The following is a 22,527-nucleotide window of genomic DNA, read 5'->3' on the forward strand; positions in this document are numbered from 1 at the left end:
AATCTAACCAACCCTAAGCATAATTAGCAAACTAATAAAGCATTAGTGAGTAAAACTCACTTGCACAAAACGAAGACTGGGACGCGGCGACGACGATGCTATGGCGGCCGAACTTGGGCCGAGCCAAGAACTTCGCAAGCCGAAGAAACTCTGGGCTTGGGCCTGCTGAAAATCTTGGGCTGAGCCTGAACTTGGGCTTGAAACAAAGCTGAATTGGGCCTGCCTTTCAAACAACTTGGGCTGAAGCTTTGGCCAAAATTTGCTGGGCTTCAATTCTAATTGATGATGGGCTGAGTTCACAAGGAAATTGCTGGGCCTCAAGATGTCAAACTGCAGGCTGCTTGATGGACCAAAATGCTGATCATTTGGGCTGCGAAGTGGGCTGTTATTGGGCTGCTGGCTTGAGAAGCACGGAGTTCTTGGGTCCATGAAATTTCCACGGAACCGTGGCGTTGAAGCAGCGAGATGGAGCAGCTTCGTCTGGGACGTGAGGGAGTCAACGAAGAGGAGAGCTCCACCGTTCGTTGAAACGCAGGCGTGAGCTGAAGACGAAGACGCGTGGAGACTTCCTCCTTCGGTGGTGTTGGCAAGTTGGAGAGAGGACGCGCGCCGACTTCAATCCCGTGGAGAGCAGGTCGACAAAACTGGCGTCTGCTGACCGAAGAAGTGGACGACGCCTGGCAGAAGACACGGATGGAGGAGAGTTCGCTGGCTTCACTTGACTGACTCGGTGGACGAAGACACGAAGATGGGTGGTCTTCGTTGATGGAGTCAACACCAAGGCTTCGTTGATGGTCGAGTAGATGGGACGTGGCAGCAGCTGCAAGAAGAAATCGTGGCAGAGATGGAGAGAGCTGCTGCGGGGTCTTCGGTGGCCTAGCATCGTACGCGTGCGACTTCACTTCAGGTGGGCTTCTTCGGGCGTTTGTTGGGTCAACAAACCGGTGGAGGTGCCCATGGTTGACCAAACTTGGCAGCAAACGGTAGAGCTGAAGATGCGTGGAGCTGAGGGTTGGTGTTCGAGTGGGCTTGCGGGGCTGTTGAGTGATTTTTCTTCGTTCGGTGAGGGTTAGCGCACGAACAAAGAGAGCAGATGGCGTGAGTTTCTTGTCTTCTTCAGCTGTGGTGTTTGTGCGGCCGTAAACGTCCGAAGAAGGGGGTGGTGCTCGCGCAAAGGAGAAGCCGATGAAGCGTGCGGCCGAAGATTGAGGGGATAGAGAATTAAAGTCAACAAAAATATCCACCTTCAATTAAGGCTTGGTCCCCTTAGAGCCCACATAAATATCTAATGTTCCCAATACTTTCTTGCACTAATATTTATCTAAATTATCCATTTAAGCCCCATTTCCGCTTTTTCCAATTTCGAATTTCACTCAAATAAACTAAATTTTCTGCTTCATTTAAATTGGTCCCGTCTCAATGTAAAAATCCCAAGTGATTTTCTATAAATCGACACACAAAAATTCAACCCGAAAGCGATTTTCCATCAATTTAGCTAATCTGAATTTCCGCCAACTTTCCACGACGTCCGAAACGGCTTTCCGTAAAAATTCCTAAATCTCCGAAAAATCTTCTGAGACTGAGTTGACGTTCCTAAAATAGCTTGTGACATCACCGAACTTTCGATTTCAAATCCGACTCAAATTGACGGTTAATTTCACTCCGTCTTTTAGCGTGACCTAGCTAGGGTAGTTTTCGAACTTTTCGGGGCAATTGACTCGTGGTCGATTTTCTTCGATCCACAATGAACCCACTCAACACATTGGCGACTCTCAATTGTCGTGAAAATCTTGAGGGCTCGATTACAAAACACAGAGGTACCAAAACGATAGAAAAATCAAATTAGTGCTTGGGTCGACGAAATTTTCCAATTTAGTGGAGTCACCCACGATCGTCACACATCTCGCCGAACCGACCTATCTCGATCTCAATTCGATTTTTAACGTGTAGTAATGACTCTAAAGATGAACACTCGAGAAGCCGGTTCTTTGGTCGAATTCTCGAGTCTATCATTTTAATATTCTTTAATGGCTTACCCAAATTGAGTCTAGTTATTTCGAGAGCGATCAACTCGAGAACAACCCTATAGACGCGTCAATGAAATGCCCGATTAATTTAATAGAAAACAATACTGAAATTTCTGGATGTCACAACTTCGATCCAAAATCTTGGCCTTCTCGATGGCGACAGCCATGTTGTTTGGTAAGATCCCTCGATATACTGTTCCTTGGCCTCCTTGGCCTAGGACTCGGCTTTCATGGTAGTGGTCCGTGGCCTTCTTGAGCTCTTCATCGTCGAAGATTCTCGCCGATCCAACGGAGCCTTCGTGCTCAGAAATAAGTCTCTGCAACATGAGGCGGCCCCCATTTTCTAGGAAGAACTTCTCTCTTTGTCTGCTAATTTTTCTTTGTCTAAGCCTCCGATATAACCAGAAAACACCCAAAAGAATCAGAAGGAAGCTTATGCTCACACCTATAAAAAGACATTACCCTACAAAAGGTTCACACACCCCAGATATGAAAAAAGAAAGGAGATATATTTGGTATAGAAATATGCTTAACTTCCTTTTCATTACTCAAACAATCTTGTGTTAATTGACTTCTCTGTCCTATTTTCTTTTCTTCTCCATCAACGTGAAGCTTTTTCAGTTAGACAAACCTTGATAATAGTGAATTAAAGCAATGATGTGTTTGTTTGGGGGAAAATTTCATGAAAGAAGAAAATATTTTTTGAGAAAATATTTTTCAGAAAAATACTTGATTTTTCTTTGTTTGGTGATGCATGATTGAATTCTTTTTTTTTTTTAATAATTGTATCTTATTTGAAAAATGATTTTAATCTCATGATTTTATTTTATGTAAAAAAAATATTTTTTAAATTTTTAAATTTTCTTTCTCTATCCTTCTTTGTCTTTCACCGGTTGCCAAGCTTTAGAGATGGCTGCAACAAGCCACTGGTGTTGTTGCTGAGGCTGGCCAAAGGCCCAGCAAGGGTTGACTTGGTGGGCGTCGGGCAAGGTGCTAGCAGTGAATCCACTTCATTTCTATTGCAATTTGACAACCTCTTAATGCAACCCAAAGCTTTCGATACCTAATTAACTCTCTCTCTATCGGACAAACAATCAGTAGCGTATCGGTATAAACTCAGGCATTAAATGCACAATATAAAGTGATATTAGATGACAGCAAATCAATGTACTACTAAGTCTCAAATGATGGTAGCATCGAGCTAAATCAAAAATCTTGGACAATGCTAAAAGTTCCACATCCATCTCTCCATTTTCCTCACCTCCCTCTACTTCTTGGACACAGCTAAAGTCTTCACGCTCAACGCTAGATAATGCATTGCCATTTGTGAAATTCCTTGAAACTTGAAAGTAGCTCCGCTCAAGGGCCTGGGTAGGCAAAATTGGGCTTTTGGGGCGTTCTATCTTGTTCCGAAAACAGGCCTGCTATGTAGCCCAACATGGTTCTCTCAGACAGCCAAATTGTGCTTCCGCTACGACCTTCATCCATCTCAGCAGGAAAAAAAAAGAAGAAAAAATCTGGAGCTTCCTTCTGGCGGTGTTCGTTTTGGACATGGCTTGGAGCTGCTTCTCATGTACTGCTTCAATTCCTCTGCAACCCCAAGGTCTTTTTCATTTCTTCCTTCACCGCTATCTTCGTTCCAACACGCCCACTTTTCTTGATGGTGCATCTGACGACATGTTTCGTGTGCTATGACGACAGTGAATTTCAGACCCAGTAGCCAGAAATGCCTTCAGGACGTCAGGAACATGGTGAAATCGCTCGGGATCCACTCGATCAGGTCTTCTCCCGTCGATTCTCTCAGGAATGGAAACTGGGTCAAGCTTATTTGCGGTGCTAGTTTCGAGGTGATTGAGATTTCGAACCTCGAAATTCTTGGTTTTTGTGCTTTCTTTTGTTTGGCTTACTGAGCATGTCGGTTCTCGTCTGTTTCTAGGATGTAGTTGACATAAGGAATCTTTCTCTGGTTTACACTTTGGCTGGAGGTTAGTTATCTTCAAGGCCCCTTCGTTTGTGTTTTGAAATTGTTTTCTCTTGTCACTTTGCGACGGTGAAATGTTTTTGAATGGGGTGTCTGGAAATCATGTGCAGTGGACTGCATTGACTGTGCTGCCGATGAATCAGTGGTGAATGCAGTGAACCAGGGGATTGAGGCGGCGAGAGAAATTGTGGAGGTTGGGAGGCCTTGGGTGATGATAAGTGTTAATGATGACGAAGATCTTCACTTTCGCAAAGCTGGTAAATGCCCTTTTGAGCGAAGTGCAACCTCCTCTTTGGATTGGCTACAAGGGAATTTGAGCCTATGCACTAATTTAGAACTATCTAGTATCCAAAGTGAGGATCTTAGGACATGATCTGGTGTAATTATGGTTGTTTAAGCTAGCTGTGGCTTACTCTGTAGGTGACTTGTAGTTCTTAAATACAAATAGCTATGTTTGGTTACTTGTGCATTAAGCTGGTTTTGCAAGGATCAGTTAGAAATTAGTATTGTGATTTTTTCATGACCATGAGAATATTTTTCACAGAGTTTGATCCGGCTGATTGTCCCCAAGATTGCTCAAGGCCTTGTGAGATTGTATGTCCTGCTAATGCAATATCACTAGAGAAAGAAAAATCCTCAGCAGGTCGTCTTTGGAATACCAGTGATGAGGGTAAAGATCAGGTCTTTGTTCTCTATCATGGTTCACCGAGGACTCAAGCTAGTCGATCTTTTAATTTGGTATTTGGATGTGGAAAATTTGACATGGGAATACGCAGGGTGGGGTTTTGACTGAGCGATGTTATGGTTGCGGGCGATGCATTCCAGTTTGCCCATATGATAAAATAAGTGCGTTTCTCTCCTTCTCAAAGTGCCATTTTAACCACCTTGCTTCTTTACGCATGGTTTCCAAATGCATATTTTCCCTGCTGTCATCATTTTGTCATGTTTTAATGCTAATCACCCTCAATTTGACTTAGGAGTGCATACATATGTAAGAGATGCTGCTGCTACTTCTGAGCTTTTAAGAAGAGAAGATATCGATGCTTTAGAGATACATACAAGCGGAAGGTAATAGTTTGGTGATGAATGTGAAATCTATTTTTTTTAATATATAGGACTGTCTTGAATAACCTGCTATGAATGATTGGGACTTTTTTACAGCAACTTTTGCCTTGTATACCCGTGTATACTTGATGTTTAAAGTGAAAATGATATGTTTAACCTTGTAACATCCATGTTATCAAAGGATTATTGTGACTTTTTTGTAGCAACTTATACCTTGGTCATACACTTGAATTCTTGTTGCTTGAGGTGAAAATGATATATTTAACATTGTAACATTCATCCTATGAAATGGGAAAGAAAGGAGACCAACAACATCTTGCCCATCTGACATTGGTCTTAATACATTTTGAAGATAAATAATGTGGTTGATCCAAGTATATGTCCTTTTTTGAGCCTTTGATCCCCTTTTTTGCAGGCAGATTTTGCACTTTAGGTCACTTTGGGAGGGTTTGGGAGACTCAATCCACCATCTGAGATTAGTGGCGGTGAGTAAAGAACCTTTACATGCTTGGGCAGAATAAAATGTTAGTTACTTAAGTATATGCTGAGTGGATAGATAACTTATGCGCTTCAAGAACTCCAGGTTAGCTTTCCCGATGTTGGGGATTCTACCATCTCTACAATGAAGACCATGTATTCAATCATGGAACCTCGCCTACGTTGCTCTAATTTGTGGCAGGTGCGTGCGACCTTGCTCTGAATCCTCCTATTATGGGTTTTACAGGACCTACTGTGTGTGATATATAAAGGCCTAAGACAGTTGCTTTAATGTGATTTATTGCAGTTGGACGGCCGTCCTATGAGTGGGGATATCGGACGTGGTGCCACAAAGGAATCTATTGCTTTTGCTGTTCGTCTAGCTGCTGCAAGCGACAGACCTAGAGGTTTGTAAATTTTATGTACTTTCTCTTTTCTTCCCTTGGCCAAGAGTAGACATATTTGTTTTATTAGTAGAATGCCTATTATTGCTTTACTCTTGTAATGTAGGTTTTCTTCAATTGGCGGGTGGCACCAATGCTCATACAGTTGCTGGACTAAAAAAACATGGACTTTTCCAAACTAAATCTGTTTCTGGTGTTGCCTCTTCTCTCCTCTTTTTCTGTTTTTCCTCTCTCTCTTTCTCTCTCTCCTGGTTTCTGGCTAATCCCCTTGTGTATCAGAAGAGAACTTCAAGGATGGGCAATCAACAGTCGGATCGATCAGGCCGTTGGATGCTCCTATTGGAGGCATAGCTTACGGAGGGTATGCTCGCAAGGTTAGTAGATCGATCATATTCTTTTCAGCTTATCCATAGAAAGGGTACTTTCTCGCACTTGGTGGTGATAAGTAAATTTGAGTAGAAGATAGGGTAAACAAGCTATTCGCGCATGATCAGGTCGTTGGGAGGATTCTCAGTGCTATGCAGCCAGGACTGACTTCTATAGAAGAATCTCCAGATTATCTCTTGAAGGCACTAGCAGAAGCGCTTGCTTTAGTTGGAACTGTCAAATGCTATGATATCCCTTCTTAGACAGCATTATATGAGTAACTTGTGTCTCAAATTTTAATAGCTTCTGATTCCATTTAGATGAATTTCGATCTTGAATTTCCAATCTAAAAATTTGCCTGGGTGGAAGTTAACTTTCTCATGGATTATGTTTCCTTCTCATCATGCCAAACAAACGATACAAGAAAATGTTCATATATTCTCCAGGTATAATACAGAACAAATTGTTACAAGTGAATAGATCGTGTCGTACATATCGTGGGCAACATTTTTTGCTACTCTCATTCACTTTCAAATGCAATGTGCATGTGTTTCGGGCCAACCGTTCTTTGATTGCGGAATAGCCTTGTGGCGCCTAGTGAGCTGAGAAGGCCAGGTTGGCCTTCCCTTTCTAAATTGTTCTTGATAGTAGTATGACAAATTGCATCCTCACACTCGGTCGTACCATGCTCAGTTTAACTTGGGTGATCAGTTCCTCAAACAAGATATACAGATGACTTTGGTATAGCAACTGGTTTCGGCTTTGTCGTGGTCTCATCCGAAAAGCGGCATCATCTCCCGATTAGTTTATGCAAGGGATGCAAATCCCGCCTTTGGAGATCCTCAAAGATGGCATTTGTTCCACTTTAGGATTTCTAACACAAATATTCTCACGCATCTTCCACGAATCAATTGTATTTTCCCTTCTGCATCACTCATTTTTCACCTCGATGTCACAAAACTCCACTCTTCAACTCACAAGGGTACGGGAGAGTTCGGTCCCTGACACATGCATGTGAAATGACTTGAGCATTTATATGTTTCATTCTCAACATCCTTTTCGCAAGTCAAACATGGACAGAGACTTATGTGATTCAAGGGAAAGTTGAACCCTATTCCATGCGTTTAGCATTTGGCGTTTGGCTTATGTTGTCGAGGAAGTACTTGCTCAACATTAACATTTCACTAGATTGCCGGTCAACGGGCACTATGAGTTGTCAATGTTCAGGAGTCGTATTACCAGCAAAGCAAACCTCACACCCCTCTTGAACTTAAGGTTTTGTAAATTATTTCTCAAACCGGTCCCGTAGCTATCGATTGCAACCCATTTGATCCCATTAACTTTCGTGATGGGTCAAGTACCATTTTTTTTTTCGTTGAACTTCATTTACCATGTTAGATCCCACCGTTTTTGCGTTGAGTCTGCACAAGCATTCTCTACACTGCTTGGATTACATTGCGTTGGGATGAACTGCCCTGGTTTGACAGGAAGTTATGAGCGGGGTTACTTCATGTTGCTCCAATTTGTCATTTGAAAATTCTCTAAATGTCTGTCCAAATAACCAAAGAAAAAAAGGGTTACTTAGATGTGGAGTCAAGTCAACTTCCCCGGTGAAATTGAAGAACCGACCTTGAATTACATAGTTACGTTTTTATTTTTTATTTTATTTTTTCCCGTTTGATACATTAAGTGTGAGGTCGTACTAGTAGGCCTCATTGCTTTTCTTACAATGAGGTAAAAAGAATCTTGCTCTATTGAGCATTGAAAGAGTCAGACTCAATTTGTAGTGAAGACGGCAAATGCCTAGGGTGCTTGACCCTATAGTCTAGGGGACGTGGGTTTGCTTCTACTAACTTGACTGTGAAAATTATCAAAAAAAGAAGAAGAAGTCGTAAATATGTTACATTTGTGTCAATTTAGTTTTGTTATAATTTTAATTTTTTTTAAAATATTATGAATTTTTATAATATTTTTATTTTTTATTTTTCCTTTTTACAAAGTCCGGTGAGGGTCGCCAACCAAGCCTTGTCGATCCCGGGGGAGGGTTGGTTACTTTCGTTGGCAATGGGCGAGGGTTGCTAGCCTGCGACCGGCGAGGTCTTCGTAGGCCTTACCAAATCTGGGTGAAGGCCAAGACCTTTGCCTGATCTGGGTGAGGGTCTTCACTCGGCTTAGAGGAAAAAAAAAAGGAAAGAAAAGAAAGAAAAAGAAGAGAAAAATATAAAAAAAATTATAAAACAATTCAGAAAAGTTGTTTAATAAATAAATTTCCACGTCAATGCTAGATGTATTACGTAAGACAGCTGAGATCTATATTAGCAATTTCTGATAGAAATTGGTCGAAAGAACTAAATTAATAAATCCTCAAAATTTAAGATTAAATTTGTCAAATTAATCATGACTAAATTGGTATAAGTGAGGTAGGTTTAGGAGTTGGTAATTTCCTCATGACTTTGATATTGGGTAGGTCCATCATTCACGGAACCTATAGTCTCCAATCACATGCGCTATTAATTGACTCTGATGGATGAGTGATGGACCCTATTTGGCACATGTGATTTACTATTACTTACATGAGTAAACCACCTGGCAATTTAGAGCTCTTTGGGTCGACGAAACTCGACCCTATCCGATCGAGCTCTCAAGAACCACCATCAATGGTTTAGATCTTATCGTCATCGTCGATCGTGAGAATTTCCCGTGAGAGAGAGAGAGAGAGAGAGGCGCTCGTGGTGGACATAGCAATGTCGGTATCGAGGTGGTAACGGTGGCGAGACGGCTGAGAGGCAACGGGGTAGGTCTGCTGAAGCTGGTGGGGAGAGGGAGAACAGATACTGTATCCATGGCATCTTCTTTTCCCGAGGTGATAAAGAAAATTATTCTTATGATCATTGATTGAGTGAGAATCGTCATAGATATTGTCTAACATGGCATCTTCTTTTACCGGGATCACGCTACTTGTTGCATGATCCATATGCTTAAAGAATCTACTATTATTGGATTGCAAAAAGAGAAGTATCTCGCAAGCAAGCTATGCGATGGGAACTTTTGTGGACCTAAATAAAGAAGTCACTCGAAAGGGAGTTCGATCCACGCATCCCCATAATGAATTCTCTTCAAATCTTCACTTTTCTTGGATCAACCACAACTAAGAATAGTATATACATCTATTTAGCACCACAAAAGGAAAAAATAAAATAAAATTGGTAGATATATCGAAAGGCGTGGGGTGACGTATAAGATATTTTTGAGATACCGTTTTAAATTTAGTGAATAAAATCTGTTAAAATATCCCATTTATCTACATGCTCATGTAGTTTTTATGTGTATGCGGTGTCCTCCCACAGGATAGCTCAAATTTTTTAATTGAAATTTCTAATATGGTAGGAGAGTCAGGTTCTATACTAATTTATTTTGCATGTGCTTGCCTTTGTTGATCAAATTCCACATGATGTTGCTTAATACATACTAGAGGTGGGCTTTATGTGTTCTTTATATGCATGTAATCTCTTTTAAAGTTCTCAAATATGTCACGAAAATGTAATTGAGTCCTAAAACTTGCAAAAAATACAATCAAGTTCTAAAATTTAATAAACTTGTTTAATTTGAGTCATTTTGTTAATTGTCCAACTTAGCTAACAAACAATGCTGATGTAACTTTTCTAAATATTTCTCTTTCATATGTGGCGATGACATAGACAAAACGACATTGCTATGGTTTTTTTTTTTTGGTCAATACATTGCTGTGGTTCAAATCCAATTTTTTTAGACAAATTTTATTTAAATTAAATAAAAACAATTTAAACCAAAAAAAATAAAATGAAAAAAAAGCATTTTTTTCTTTTTTAAAGTTGCAAAGTAGGCTATAGGGCTACAAAGCTCTCATCGTCGTCACCCCACCACTGCTAAGGAGGGCCGGCAATGGTGGAGGAGTGGTTGGCAAGGGCCTCACTTGATTTTGGTTGAAAGTTGCCACTAGTGAGGGAGGCAGCCCTCGGTCGGAACTAGGCAAGGGCTGACGACCCTTACCTAATTTGGGCATGGGCCACAACCATTGCCTGTCGTTGGCAAGGGTCGTCGAGCCTTGGCTTGGGCTTGGCGACTCCCACTGACTATTCCCCACCATCATTGGTCCTTCCGGTTGATAATGGCGTGGCAGCAGCAAGTAAGGGTGATCGGTTTCAAGGTGGGCGATTCTCACCCTAAAATTGAGATTTGCCCGCTAAGGACCGGTTCTACAAAATGGGAATTGAGAACCACCCGTTGGTTCATGGATCCCCTCGAGAATTGGACCGCTATTATGGTTCGATTCATGGGTGGATTCATGGACTTGATCTAGTTTGGTAGTACCTCATATATGTCGCATAATTTAAAGTTTGAAGTCCGCATTATGCAAGACCCAGCGGAAGGTAATATACACTCTGTATAAACCACAAATGCTAACGTAAAAATTTGGGAAATGAAATAGAAGGTAATAATTACAATACACACAATATAAAGGCCAAACAGAAGACCGTGCACTCATCGTTTGTTGGATGATTTTACTCTGTTTAAAAGGCTAAACATCAGCATTGAGCATCATAACATGACTAAGACATAAAGTTGGAAATCTGCCCGCAAAACCAAACAGAAGGCTCCTGAGCCTTCCGATGTATGAAGACAAATCTCCTTAAACAAACCTAAATAAGCTGAAAGAAACATAATTGAGCTCATTTCAAGTGCATTCGTAGTCTACATTACATATCACACGTGAAAATGAGTTTGCCACAAGTTCCCGAGCAAGCAAGCGAAGACCGCTCCAAGCTTCCTCAAACTTTTGAATCTAGAACCAAGTTTACACAGAAAAGACCGCTCCAAGCCATCTCCAACTTAAACCTTCAGCATTTATCCATAAAAGAAAAGACCACTCCAAGACTCCAAGTTTTGACTCCCTGAAAACAAAAGAACAATTAGTATATATTGTCACTTAACATTAGCTTAAATAAATTTAGTAGAAATTGAACTCAAACAATTAATGAAAAATCTCACCACATATATTCCTTCCACTTCAACTTGTATAGTCTATGCACGGTTAATCTCCGCATTAACATGATCCATATTTAACAATATATATATATATATATATATATATATATATATATATATATATATATATATATTACTTAAACAATTCACTAATTAGAGATAGGAAAGAAGGATATTTCCATGACTTACCCAACTCAAACTTTTCCGCATTCGCAATGCACAGTTCAACATTAATCGGACTCTACAAATAAATGACTTCTTGAACCCAAGAGGCCTAATGCATACAAACACGTAAATGAAACTCCTGAATCTGCTGCTTAATATACTCGAACTTTCAGAAAATTCATGGACACACACCCACTAAGCTATCATCTGTAAAACCCAATTCATCAGAAAATCCGAGTGTCTGAGCACCATGGGCTATAATTGGAAATAAAACAAGAAGAATCAAACCAACCACACAACATACACAGCAAAGAAATTAGGAAAGGCAGAATCGTATTTCTTGAACACCCAATTCATAAAAGGTGGAGTCTTTTGTGTTCCTTTGATTCAGAGTTAAAAGCGAACCAATGCTCGACGGAACAGACGATTTTAAGAGGACTTACAGTTGCAACTGCCAGATCAAGCTACAAGAGTGAGAGAGGGAGCGACGAGAATAGACTGCGGAAGCCACCGAGTGACGAAAGCAAGAGCGAGAGCGAAGGGCGAGGTCGCACGAGATGAGGCGAGAGAGAGATGGTAGGAAACTAGGAAAGACAGTAGAAAATTAGGGTTGACAATTTGATTTCAAAAAAATTATATATACATATATATACCGGTCCGGTTTGGACGGCGGTCTGAGAACCATCTAGAACCGATCGGTTCGGTTTAATTTCAAGCGGTTTAGGCAGTTCCCACTTCTTTTGCACAACCATAATGATAAGGCCAAATCTCTTTTTTTTTTTTTTTCTTTTTTTAAGTTTAGCTCATTTTTTTAATTTAACTTAAATAAAATTTGTCTTAAAAAAAATCAAATATGGACCATAAAGGCTTCATTTTGACTTTCTGTTTTATGCTTTAGTCACATAGGAGAGAAAAATATTTTAAAAAATAATGTTAACTTTTTTCACTAGGTTGGATAGAGTTAACAGAAGGACTTGATTGAATCAATTTGACAAGTTTTAAACTTGGTTACATTTCTTGTAAGTTATAGAGCTCAATTACACTATAATGACAAGTTTTATGACTTCCATTGCACATATTTAAACTTTTTTTAGTACATCAAAGATTATTACCAACTAGAGAAGGATTTACTAATCACTTAGACAATTTCATCTAAGATCTCTAGGTGGATTATTCTCTAGCATTTAATATATTAATCACCACGAGTACCTAACCGGACAAACAGGTCCTTAAAAGGTTTAAGGGAAAAGAAAGAGGCTAGAGATCCGCCCTAGTGGGAGATCTTGTAATGTCACCTCCCATGTTCCTACTTGCCAAGGAAGAAATATAAGTGGTAGGAATTGGAGAACCCGTCGGTAGTGAAAGTAGACACAACCACGTCAGTACTTCGGTGTTGGCTACCATTGGTAGGAGAGTATAGTAGCTCTTCGCATATGGTGTAAGAAATGGTGTTTTAGGCAGTTGATTGAAAGAGTTGAGCAAATCTCAGCCTACCTAGTAGTGGTTTTAAAGCCACCCTAGCTCATCCATGCACGAAGAGCTACTATACTCCCATATTTGGCGGTAGCCAATATGAAAGTGTTGATGTGGTGTCTACCTTCACCATTGATAGCCCCCCAAACCCTTACCACTTATTTGTCTTCCCTGGCAGGTTGGAGTACGGGATATGACATTGTGGGGTCTCCCATCCTAAAGTGGACTGCCCGCCTATTTCTTCTCTCTTGAGCCTTTTAAGGACTTGCCTAGGTCTAGAGTATTTCCAAGGTTGTCTTCAATCCAAAAACATATAAATAATAAATGACAAAAAAAAGAGTTTTTTAAGTGGCAATATTTTTATTCAATTTTCATTTCCAGTGCATATATTCCAGTTTTAAACTTTTGTTTTTAGTACGTCAAAATTTATTACCAACTCGAGAAGGATTTATGAATCATTCGGCGACTTCCTCTAAGATCTCTCAGTGGATTATTCTCTTGCATCTAATATATTAATCATCACAAGTACCTAAGAATTGTTGGATCGCCAAAAATAAAAATAAAAATAAATAAATTGCTAGATTGAAAAAAAAGCCCCACGTACCAAGGTAGAAATCACATGTAAAGGCACGTATAAATACCTTGCAAACGACGTTTGCGTAAAAACCTTGCGTACAAGAATTAGGGTTCGAATTATCATTTATGGCGCCACCTTGGTGCATGTGAACAGCTTTATGTCTCCAGCTTTCTAACACATTTTCACTTCACCAGAATTGAAGTAACATCTTTTATCTTGCCAAAAAATTTTCTTCGAGCCGTCAACTTCACCCTAAATGTGGATGTCCCCAAAACCCTTTATAAATTGAGAGCCTGATTAGCTTCCCATGCATATGATAAGACAGCAAGTCAAGAGCACATACCAAGCCTGGTGCCAACGTAGTGTTTTGCTTGGTGGTGTAAGGGAAAAACGAAAGAAAATGAGAGCATCAAGGTGGTGGTTGTTGTTGCTGTTGGCGCTCGTTGTGTTGGTGAGCTCGTGTGCCATGCGGCGTGTCGAGGCGGCGGTGGGGATTGAGCCACCGCAGAAGCTGCAGTGGCATTACTACCGGAACTCATGCCGCGACGCCGAGAGGTACGTGAGGACCCAGGTCGAGTTCTACTGGAAGCTGGACAAGAGCCTCGCTCCCAAGCTCATCCGAATGCTCTACGCCGACTGCTTCGTCACGGTACGGATCTGTCTGTTCTTATCCTCTCTTGAACGATCTTTCAGTCTGCATCGCTTCAATATCGAGTTTCCATCGCCTCTCTAAGCACACAATATCCTCTCACCCAATGTTTTAAGCTCTCGAAACGGGCTTTCTGACGTACCGATCTTTTGTGTATAAAACAGGGGTGCGATGCGTCAATTCTATTGGACGGGCCATATTCAGAGAAAACAGCACCGCAAAGCGCAGGGTTTCTAGGGTTTCCGATGGTGGTGATAGACAAGATCAAGCAAATCCTGGAAGAACGCTGTCCAGGAGTCGTCTCTTGTGCTGACATTCTCAACTTTGCCGCTAGAGATGCTGCTCACTTGGTATGTGCCTGGTTTGCACTTTTCTCTTTTGGCTTGAAAAAGTTGTTTTCGCTTGAGTTTATAGCGTTAAATGTGGAAAATAAGAAATACTGATACAATGATAATGTTGTCATAGGCGGGAGGGCCATCGTACCCCGTTCTGGCAGGGAGGAGGGACGGGATGTCGTCCTCTGCGGCATCGGTGGACCTCCCATTGGGGGCCGCCCTTTGGGGATCGGCGCTTGCTTACTTCGAATCAAGAGGCTTGGATGTGCTGGACCTTACTACTCTGCTTGGTACAATCGAACCTCGTATGAAAAGTATTTATTTGACCTGGACCTCATTAAATTACCTTAGATCTTAAGCAATCCGGGCAACTTTGTTTAGTCTAGTGCGGTTGCGAGGAAAAAAAAATCATGATATTCTTTTTCGATTTTAAGTTTTCAAAAACGAAAATCATGATGTTCTTTTTCGATTTTAAGTTTTCAAAATCGTTGTCTAATTGTCATGATACGAAAAACCAATTCCTAACTTGCCAAAACAATTTAAATTTTGCCAGGGGGGCATTCATTGGGCAAGACCAACTGCAGCGTCATCGCGGACCGGCTATACAATTTCAACAAAACTGGCAAGCCGGACCCAAGCATGGACTCATCCTTCCTGGCCCAGATGAGGGTGCAATGCCCACCGAACTCAAAGAATCAAGTGTACCTTGACCCTGACTCAGGCTCCAGCTACAGCTTCAGCAAGTCCTTCTACTCCAGGGTCCTGAACCACCGGGCCGTCCTCGGCATCGACCAGCAGATCGCCGCCAATAACGACAGCTCCCAGATCGCTCAGCAGTATGATGGCAGTTTCGAGGACTTCCGGAAGAGGTTCGCGCTGTCAATGAGCCGGATGGGGAACATCAAGGTCTTGACGGGGAATCAGGGGGAGATTCGCAAGAATTGCCGAGTCGTGAACAGGAAGTAATCCCGACATAGATCGTATGCTCTTGCAATCGTTAAGCAAATGGAAGCATAATTTGTTCTAGGATAAAAGTAAAAGTTCTCAAATGGATTTTCTTGTATTTGAAGGCGTGTTAAATGCTAAAAACCAAAGTAACTCTGGGTGTAAGTGGTGTTTGGTAAAAATAATTTGCAAAGGGCTTTGGCTGCAATTTTTCTATTTTTATTTAAAATATTAAACCTTTCACTATCCGATGAGGGCTGCTTGGGGTCATGCAACCTCAGGAGATCCATGGCAAGGTTGTCTGACCTTAGGTGTTCCTCACCACGGTTGTGCAACCCTCGGCAACCTTGGCAGCCCTTGCTTGTAGTCGTTGACAAGCCTAGGTGCCATCGCTGATGTCACGCTTGACCGATGCCGATGAGCGGCCACAATCCCTAAAAATAGTGAGGGTAAGATGGGAAGAAAAGTGTCTAGAAATAGCATGTTGCCCAAGGCTAGTCCCTACTTGTCTTGGGCTTTTAGCTTTCTCAAGTATTTGGCCGAGCCACTTCAAAAGACTTGTCAAACATCTCAGCATTTTCTTAGAGTGCTTTGAAGGTCGAAAGCCCATTAGAAAAGTTGAACCAAACACATGATAGTTTGGTTGGTATTAATCAAATAAAAATGTGGCGTGAAGATTATAGAAAATGCTCTTATTATTATAGATTGTAGCCCTGCTGTTTCGCCTTATGAACAATCACAGAAGCCATATATTTCAATTTGGCAAATGAAACAATTTCGTGAAGAGCTTTGCAGACAATTCATGTCTTTGCACACTTCATTTGGAGTCATCATGGGCATTGACTTGTTCATCTTACATGACATGATTGGCGCTTATATGAAAATTTTTAATTTTTTTTAATTCTTTCTTTATTTTCTTCATTTTGGCTCTCGCCCAGATAATCAAGCGATCTGGGTGAGCGCCGCCTTAACTAATCGATGGGCTGCAATGGCCCTAGGCAAGGCCATCATGGTTCCTCTAGCTGTGGGCAAGGCAGCCCTCGCCCAAAATCTGGTGAGGGCCTTCATGCCTTGGCTCGCGGGGCCGCAAAGACCTTGGGCAAGCCACAAGCCACAGTCAGCGAGTCCGTTAAGGCCCTAGGCAAGGTTCATTGCAACAAGGAGTTGCGAGGGTAGCAGTTGAGCGAGGAGTAGAGCTCTTTCCCGCCAAAATGAAGAAAAAAAAAAAGAATAAAATAAAATAAAATAAAAATTATAATAAAAAATGGCAAAAAGCCTCGCTGTTAGTTTTTTTTTTTCCCCGTTTGGGTACTTAACGTATGAGATCGTATTAGTAGTCCTCGTTACTTTTCTTACAATGAGGTAAAATGACTCTTCCTCTATTGAACATTGAAAAGTTCAAATATAGTTTTGCAGTGAAAATGGCAAAAGGCTTCGTGGTGCTCGACCCTTATTATAGTCTTTGGGGGATGGGGGTTTGCTTCTATAAATGACTTGATATTAGGTAGGTCCATCATTCATGGGACCTATAGGCTCACAATCACATGCACTATTAATTGACATTAGGTACGTCCATCATTCATGGAACCTTTATACTTCTTATATTGCCAAAATGGATTCTTCGAGACGTCAAATTCACCGAGGCTGGCCATGTCGGTCAAGTGAAACGTGGATGTTGCCAAAAAAAAAAATTTTAAAATTCATTAAATTAATTTTAAAATTAAATTTAGTTAAAATATTTAAAATTAATAATTTTAAAATTAAATTTAGTTAAAATATTTAAAAATAATAAATTTAAAATTAAATGTAGTTGAAATATTAAAAAAATTAATAATTAAAAATTATTAAATTAAAAAAGTGGGGAGGCCTTACCCTATATAAATAATTTAAAATATTTTAACTAAATTTAATTTTAAAAATATTATTTTTAAACATTTTAAATAAATTTAATTTATTTAATTTTTTTTTGGCCACGAGAGAAGTTATGGCACTTAAAAGTGCTGCTATGGCTGCCTCCGTTGATGATCTTGACATTGTCGCTTGCCTTTTTGCGGACCGTGAAATGATATTTGATCCCAAGAAAGTGCAAAGCTTGGTTGTTGACCTCCATTGCATACCCGTATAAATTTAGTGCGCTTTTAGAGTTTCCAATGCATGTTGAATAACCGATAAATGCCAAATTAGGGTTTATTTGATTCTTGGCTGATGGCAACAAGATTGAAGCTTACCCCTTAATTCGTCAAGAAAACACGTATTCCATACCTAAAAAGCCAAGACCGATTATGAGTCCCAGGTGCCAACGAAGTGGTTTTGATACCATTGCTTCATCTTCAGTTTTCCCCTTCCATGGTGTAAGGGAAAATTGATGAAACCCAATAGAAAGAAATTGATCTACCATAGAAGCGTCAAAAGGTTTACGGTGGTTGTTGTTGTCGCTGATTGTGTAGATGAAGAATATATGAACACGCTTGCGTTGGTGAGCAAGAAAACTACGATTCAAAGATAAATTTCCCTACATAATGCCGTGCGGCGTGCCTAAAAATCAAATCATATTCTAATCTAATCTTCCAATGGCGGTGGTGGGGATCGAGACGCCACAGAAGCTGATTAGCTTCCCAGCATGGCATTACTGGTGCCAACCGTCGTGGTGTAAGGGGAAAACTCATCAAGGTGGTGGTTGTAGTTGTCGCTTGCGACGCCGAGAGCCGTACATTACTACCGTTAGCCGACCCAGGTCGAGTTCTACTGGAAGCTGGACAGAAGCCTCGCGCCCAAGCTCATCCGAATGCTCTATGCCGACTACTTCATCACGGTACATTTCTGTCCATTCTTATCCTCTCTAGAGCGATCTATCAGTCTGCATCACTCAATATCAAGTTTCCATCGCCCTTCTAAGCACGTGATATCCGTTCACCTAATGGTTTAACCTCTTGAACCGGGCTTTCTTACATAACACTTGTGTGCATATATATAAAACAAAGCCTTGGACTCAGATATGTTTGGTTATGTATACAAAACAGGGGTACGATAGGAACGGTTTAACCTCTTGAACCGGGCTTCTTACGTAACACTCTTGTGTGGATATATATAAAACAAAGCCTTGGACTCAGATATGTTTGGTTATGTATACAAAACACAGGCGCGATGCGTAGATTCTATCGGACAGGCCATATTCAGAGAAAACAGCACCGTAAAATGCAGAGCTTCTAGGGTTTCTTATGGCAGTGATGGACAAGATCAAGCAAGTCCTGGAACAACATTGTCCAGGAGTCGTCTCTTGTGCTGACATACTCAACTTTGCCGCTAGAGATGCTGCTCACTTGGTATGTACCTGGTTTGCAGTTCTCTCTTTTGGCTTGAAAAGACGTTTTCGCTGCACTGGTTATTGACATGCTGTTAGCTTGAGCTTGTAGCGTTGGATGTGGAAAATTAGCATTGCTGATGTGATAATAATGTTTAAATAGGCGGGAGGGCTAACGTACACCGTTCTAGCAGGGAGGAGGGACAGGATGTCGTCCTCCGCAGCATCGGTGGACCTCCCGTTGGGGGCCATTCCTTGGGGATTGGCGCTCGCTTACTTCGAATCAAGAGGCTTGGATGTGCTGGACCTTACTACTATACTTGGTACGATCGAACCTCAGTATTTATTTGCCAGTATTTATTTGACTTGTGACCCCATAAAATTACCTTAGATCTCAAGCAATCCTTTTCGATTTTAATTTTTCGAAATCTCCATCTAATTGTCAGGATACATAGAATTTTATTATATATAGGATAGTCGAGAATATAATCCGAACCGATCCTCCTAATGATACCTCCAAGTGCACGAAACAACATGTTTATGTACTATGTCATATCTCAAAATCAGAACCAATTCCTAACTTGCCAAAACAATGTAAACTTTGCCAGGAGGGCATTCAATGGAAAAGACCAACTACAGCTTCATCGCGGACCGGCTGTACAATTTCAACAAAATTGGCAAGCCAGACCCAAGCATGGACTCATCCTTCTTGGCCCTGATGAGGGAGCAATGCCCACCGAACTCTAAGAACCAAGTGTACCTTGACCCTGATTCAGGCTCCAACTACAGCTTCAGCAAGTCATTCTACTCCAGGGTCCTGAACCACCGTGCCGTCCTCAGCATCGACCAGCAGATCGCTGCCAACAACGACAGCTCCCAGATCGCTGAGGAGTACAATGCCAGTTTTGAGGACTTCCGGAAGATGTTCGCCCTATCGATGAGCCGGATGGTGAACATCAAGGTCTTGCCGGGGAAGCAGGGGGAGATTCGCAAGAATTGCCGAGTCGTGAACGGGAAGTAATCCCAACCAAGATCGAATGCTCTTGCAATCGTTATTAATGAAATGAAAAGAGGGGATGAAAAATATTGAAGTGCTCTAATTATTATTGTTAGTAGCCCCACTGTTTTGCCTTATGAATATATATATATCAATTTGGCAAATGAAAATAATTTCGTGAAGGGCTTTGCATACAATCATGCATTGGTATCAATCTATCCAGTCAATTTGGGCTTGAAATCACTAATCTAGACACTAACTATTGTATGTGATATCATCATCACTGATGTGAATATTTTAAATAATTTTGTTTATTTTTTCCTTCATTTTGGCCAGCAAGGGTTGCGGCCCTTCCCTAGATAATGGCGCGATCTGGGTGAGGGCTGTCTAGACTAGTTGGCAGGCCGTGATGGCCCTAGGCGAGGCCAGGCAAGCCGCAGTCAGAGAGGCCGCGGAGGCCCTAAATGAGGGTCATTGTGGCCAACGAGGACTTGCAAGGGCTGCGGCTAGAGCCCTCACCGGCCAAAATGAAGTGAATAAGAAAAGAATTTAAAAAAAGGGCAAAAAGTCTCGTTGTTAGTTAGGCTTTTTTTTTTTTTTTTTTTTTTTTCCGTTTGGGTACTTAACGTATAAGGTCGTCTTAGTAATCCTCATTGCTTTTCTTACAGTGAGGTAAAATGAATCTTACTCTATTGAACATCGAAAAGTTAAAATATAGTTTTGTAGTGAAAATGGCAAAAAGTTAAACTATAGTCTTGGGTGATGAGGGTTTGCTCCCATTATTGACTTGATATTAGGTAGGTCCATCATTCTTGGAATCTATAGGCTCAAAATCACATGCACCATTAATTGACTGATGGATTTGGTATGGACCTTATCTAGCACATGTAAGTAGTCTACCCGGCTGCTTAGAGCCCTTTGGGTCGATGAAACTCGACCCTGTCCCATCGAGCCCCCAGGCACCACCTTCGATGGTCTAGACCTTGCTGTCATGGTCGATCGTGCCAATTTCCTCTGAGAGAGAGAGAGAGAGAGTCAGTCGATCGGACAATTTCCCGAGGGAGGGAGGGGTGGTCGTGGTGGACGTAGTAATGACGGTATTGAGGTGGTCACGGCGGCGAGACGACTGAGAGGCAACAGGGTGAATTTGCTGAAGCTGGCGGGGAGAGAGAGTAATAACAAAGGGCGGGAGACTAGGGCAATTGACCATGTAAATGACAAGTGACTCGGCGACGGCAAGAGTCCAGGGTTTCAAGCACGTGACTTGAGTTCCTGAATCTAAGACGTATAAAGAAAATTTTTCTTATAATGAGATATTGAATGAAAATCTTTATAGATATTGTAGCCACGGCATCTTCTTTTACCAAGATCACTCTAGTTATTGATCCCCACAAGAAATCTTCTCCATATGTTCACTTACCTTTGGACATATGTAAGTCTCTAATTTGCTTCGTCCAAGGTCTCGTGTAGACCTCGGTATCCCTTGAACGTGGAAACAACAGTAGGTTAGAACCAGGTGCGAGGCTCAATAAAGTATACTGTGTCAATGAGGGAGTGGGGCATGTGGGTAATGGTACGTTAAATTAAGGAACACATCAATGGGCCTCATTAGATTTGATTTACTTCTTCATAAACTCTCAATTATTTCATAACGGCTTTATAATGGTAATCTTTTTAATAATTACCAATTGTTTTATGATGGTTCTTGACAGCTCTTTGATTTGACTATAAAATTAAACTTCAAATTACAATCATTTAAGATATATTGAATAAATAAAAAAAGAATTTTCCTTTCCTTCTAAAATCTTTCTTTTCCCTTCTTTTTGGGTTATACTATGGTGTGATTGTTTTCGGTCTGATCTAGTTCAACTTAGGAATCAAGAACTAGACTAGGAAGACCAATTCCCAACTTCTAGAACTATGAACTAGATCACATGGTCTCGGATCGGACCACTGACTAGTGAGGTCCAATTCTCGGGAAGTCCAATGGAATCAATGGATTTACATGTCTTGGCCAGAAAGTTTTGGATTAATTGAATTGCCAATCGACATCATAATTCAAAATGGGATTTTGTCCAAGATTTGCTGAGAGATGATGGGGTTGTGATTACAGGGGCACGCTTGAAAAAAAGGAGGAGAATTCGTGGATTCTTTTTTATAAATGACGGACTCACAAATTTTAGAAAGTTGAGAGTGAGCGAGGAGGTAAAATCAAAGAATCTTTATAGGAAAAGAAAGAAAATAAAATAAAGAAATAAGCAAGAGACAAAATGGATCAATTAGTGCAGCAATATGAAAAAACAAAATAAAAAAAAATTTGCTTCAACATTTGGAATGATCAAGAGGAGATTAAGGTTTAGGTTTAAACTTTACAGGGCTGTTCTTTAAAAATAAAAAATATAAAAATATAAATCCGTCTAGTTTGGGCAATCCAATTGGTCTAATCCCTATCATGGGACCGGGAACTAAATCGAAAATTACCGATTCCGATTTTATGGAATTGAGAACTAGACCGGCACCTTCTGAAACTGCCTAGATCCAACCGGCAAATATTGTTGGAGACGTCAAAGTCGCTCTGAAACTCGCATTTATCCAAGCTGGCCCTGTCGTTCAAATCAAACTCAGATGCCGCCAAAACCCTATATAAATAGAGAGCCCGATCAGCTTCCCGTGCATCGCGGTGGCGTGTGTTTGGCACAGGATAGGACGAAAGATGACACCATCAAGGTTGTGGCAGTTG

At 41.0% G+C, this 22,527-nt stretch overlaps 2 protein-coding genes and 1 pseudogene across 3 annotated transcripts; all 3 read left to right on the forward strand.

Moving 5' to 3' along the window:
- The first annotated feature begins 3,511 nt into the window (after nt 1-3,511).
- Nucleotides 3,512-6,701, forward strand: LOC104448448. Of its 2 annotated transcripts, none has more exons than XM_039306476.1 (13): nt 3,512-3,630; nt 3,729-3,874; nt 3,964-4,012; nt 4,119-4,265; nt 4,553-4,689; nt 4,785-4,854; nt 4,986-5,076; nt 5,489-5,558; nt 5,657-5,752; nt 5,858-5,957; nt 6,061-6,147; nt 6,234-6,328; nt 6,449-6,701. In XM_039306476.1, exons 1-13 carry the CDS (start codon nt 3,579-3,581, stop codon nt 6,581-6,583), a joined length of 1,275 nt encoding a protein of 424 aa, XP_039162410.1. In that variant the 5' UTR covers nt 3,512-3,578; the 3' UTR covers nt 6,584-6,701. The 2 variants fall into 2 exon arrangements, with proteins under 2 accessions (XP_039162410.1, XP_039162418.1); XM_039306484.1 differs by having other exon boundaries at nt 6,237-6,328; nt 6,449-6,627.
- Nucleotides 6,702-13,950: 7,249 nt separating this feature from the next.
- On the forward strand, nt 13,951-15,553 carry LOC104450840 (probable peroxidase 61). Its single transcript, XM_039305391.1, has 4 exons — nt 13,951-14,209; nt 14,374-14,559; nt 14,675-14,834; nt 15,098-15,553. The coding sequence occupies exons 1-4, from the start codon at nt 13,961-13,963 to the stop codon at nt 15,508-15,510; spliced, it is 1,008 nt and encodes a 335-aa protein (XP_039161325.1). The 5' UTR covers nt 13,951-13,960; the 3' UTR covers nt 15,511-15,553.
- Nucleotides 15,554-16,477: 924 nt separating this feature from the next.
- Nucleotides 16,478-19,811, forward strand: LOC104451715 (annotated as a pseudogene).
- The last annotated feature ends 2,716 nt before the right edge of the window (nt 19,812-22,527 follow it).

Source organism: Eucalyptus grandis, chromosome 1, assembly GCF_016545825.1.
Source record: "Eucalyptus grandis isolate ANBG69807.140 chromosome 1, ASM1654582v1, whole genome shotgun sequence".
Lineage (NCBI taxonomy): Eukaryota > Viridiplantae > Streptophyta > Magnoliopsida > Myrtales > Myrtaceae > Eucalyptus > Eucalyptus grandis.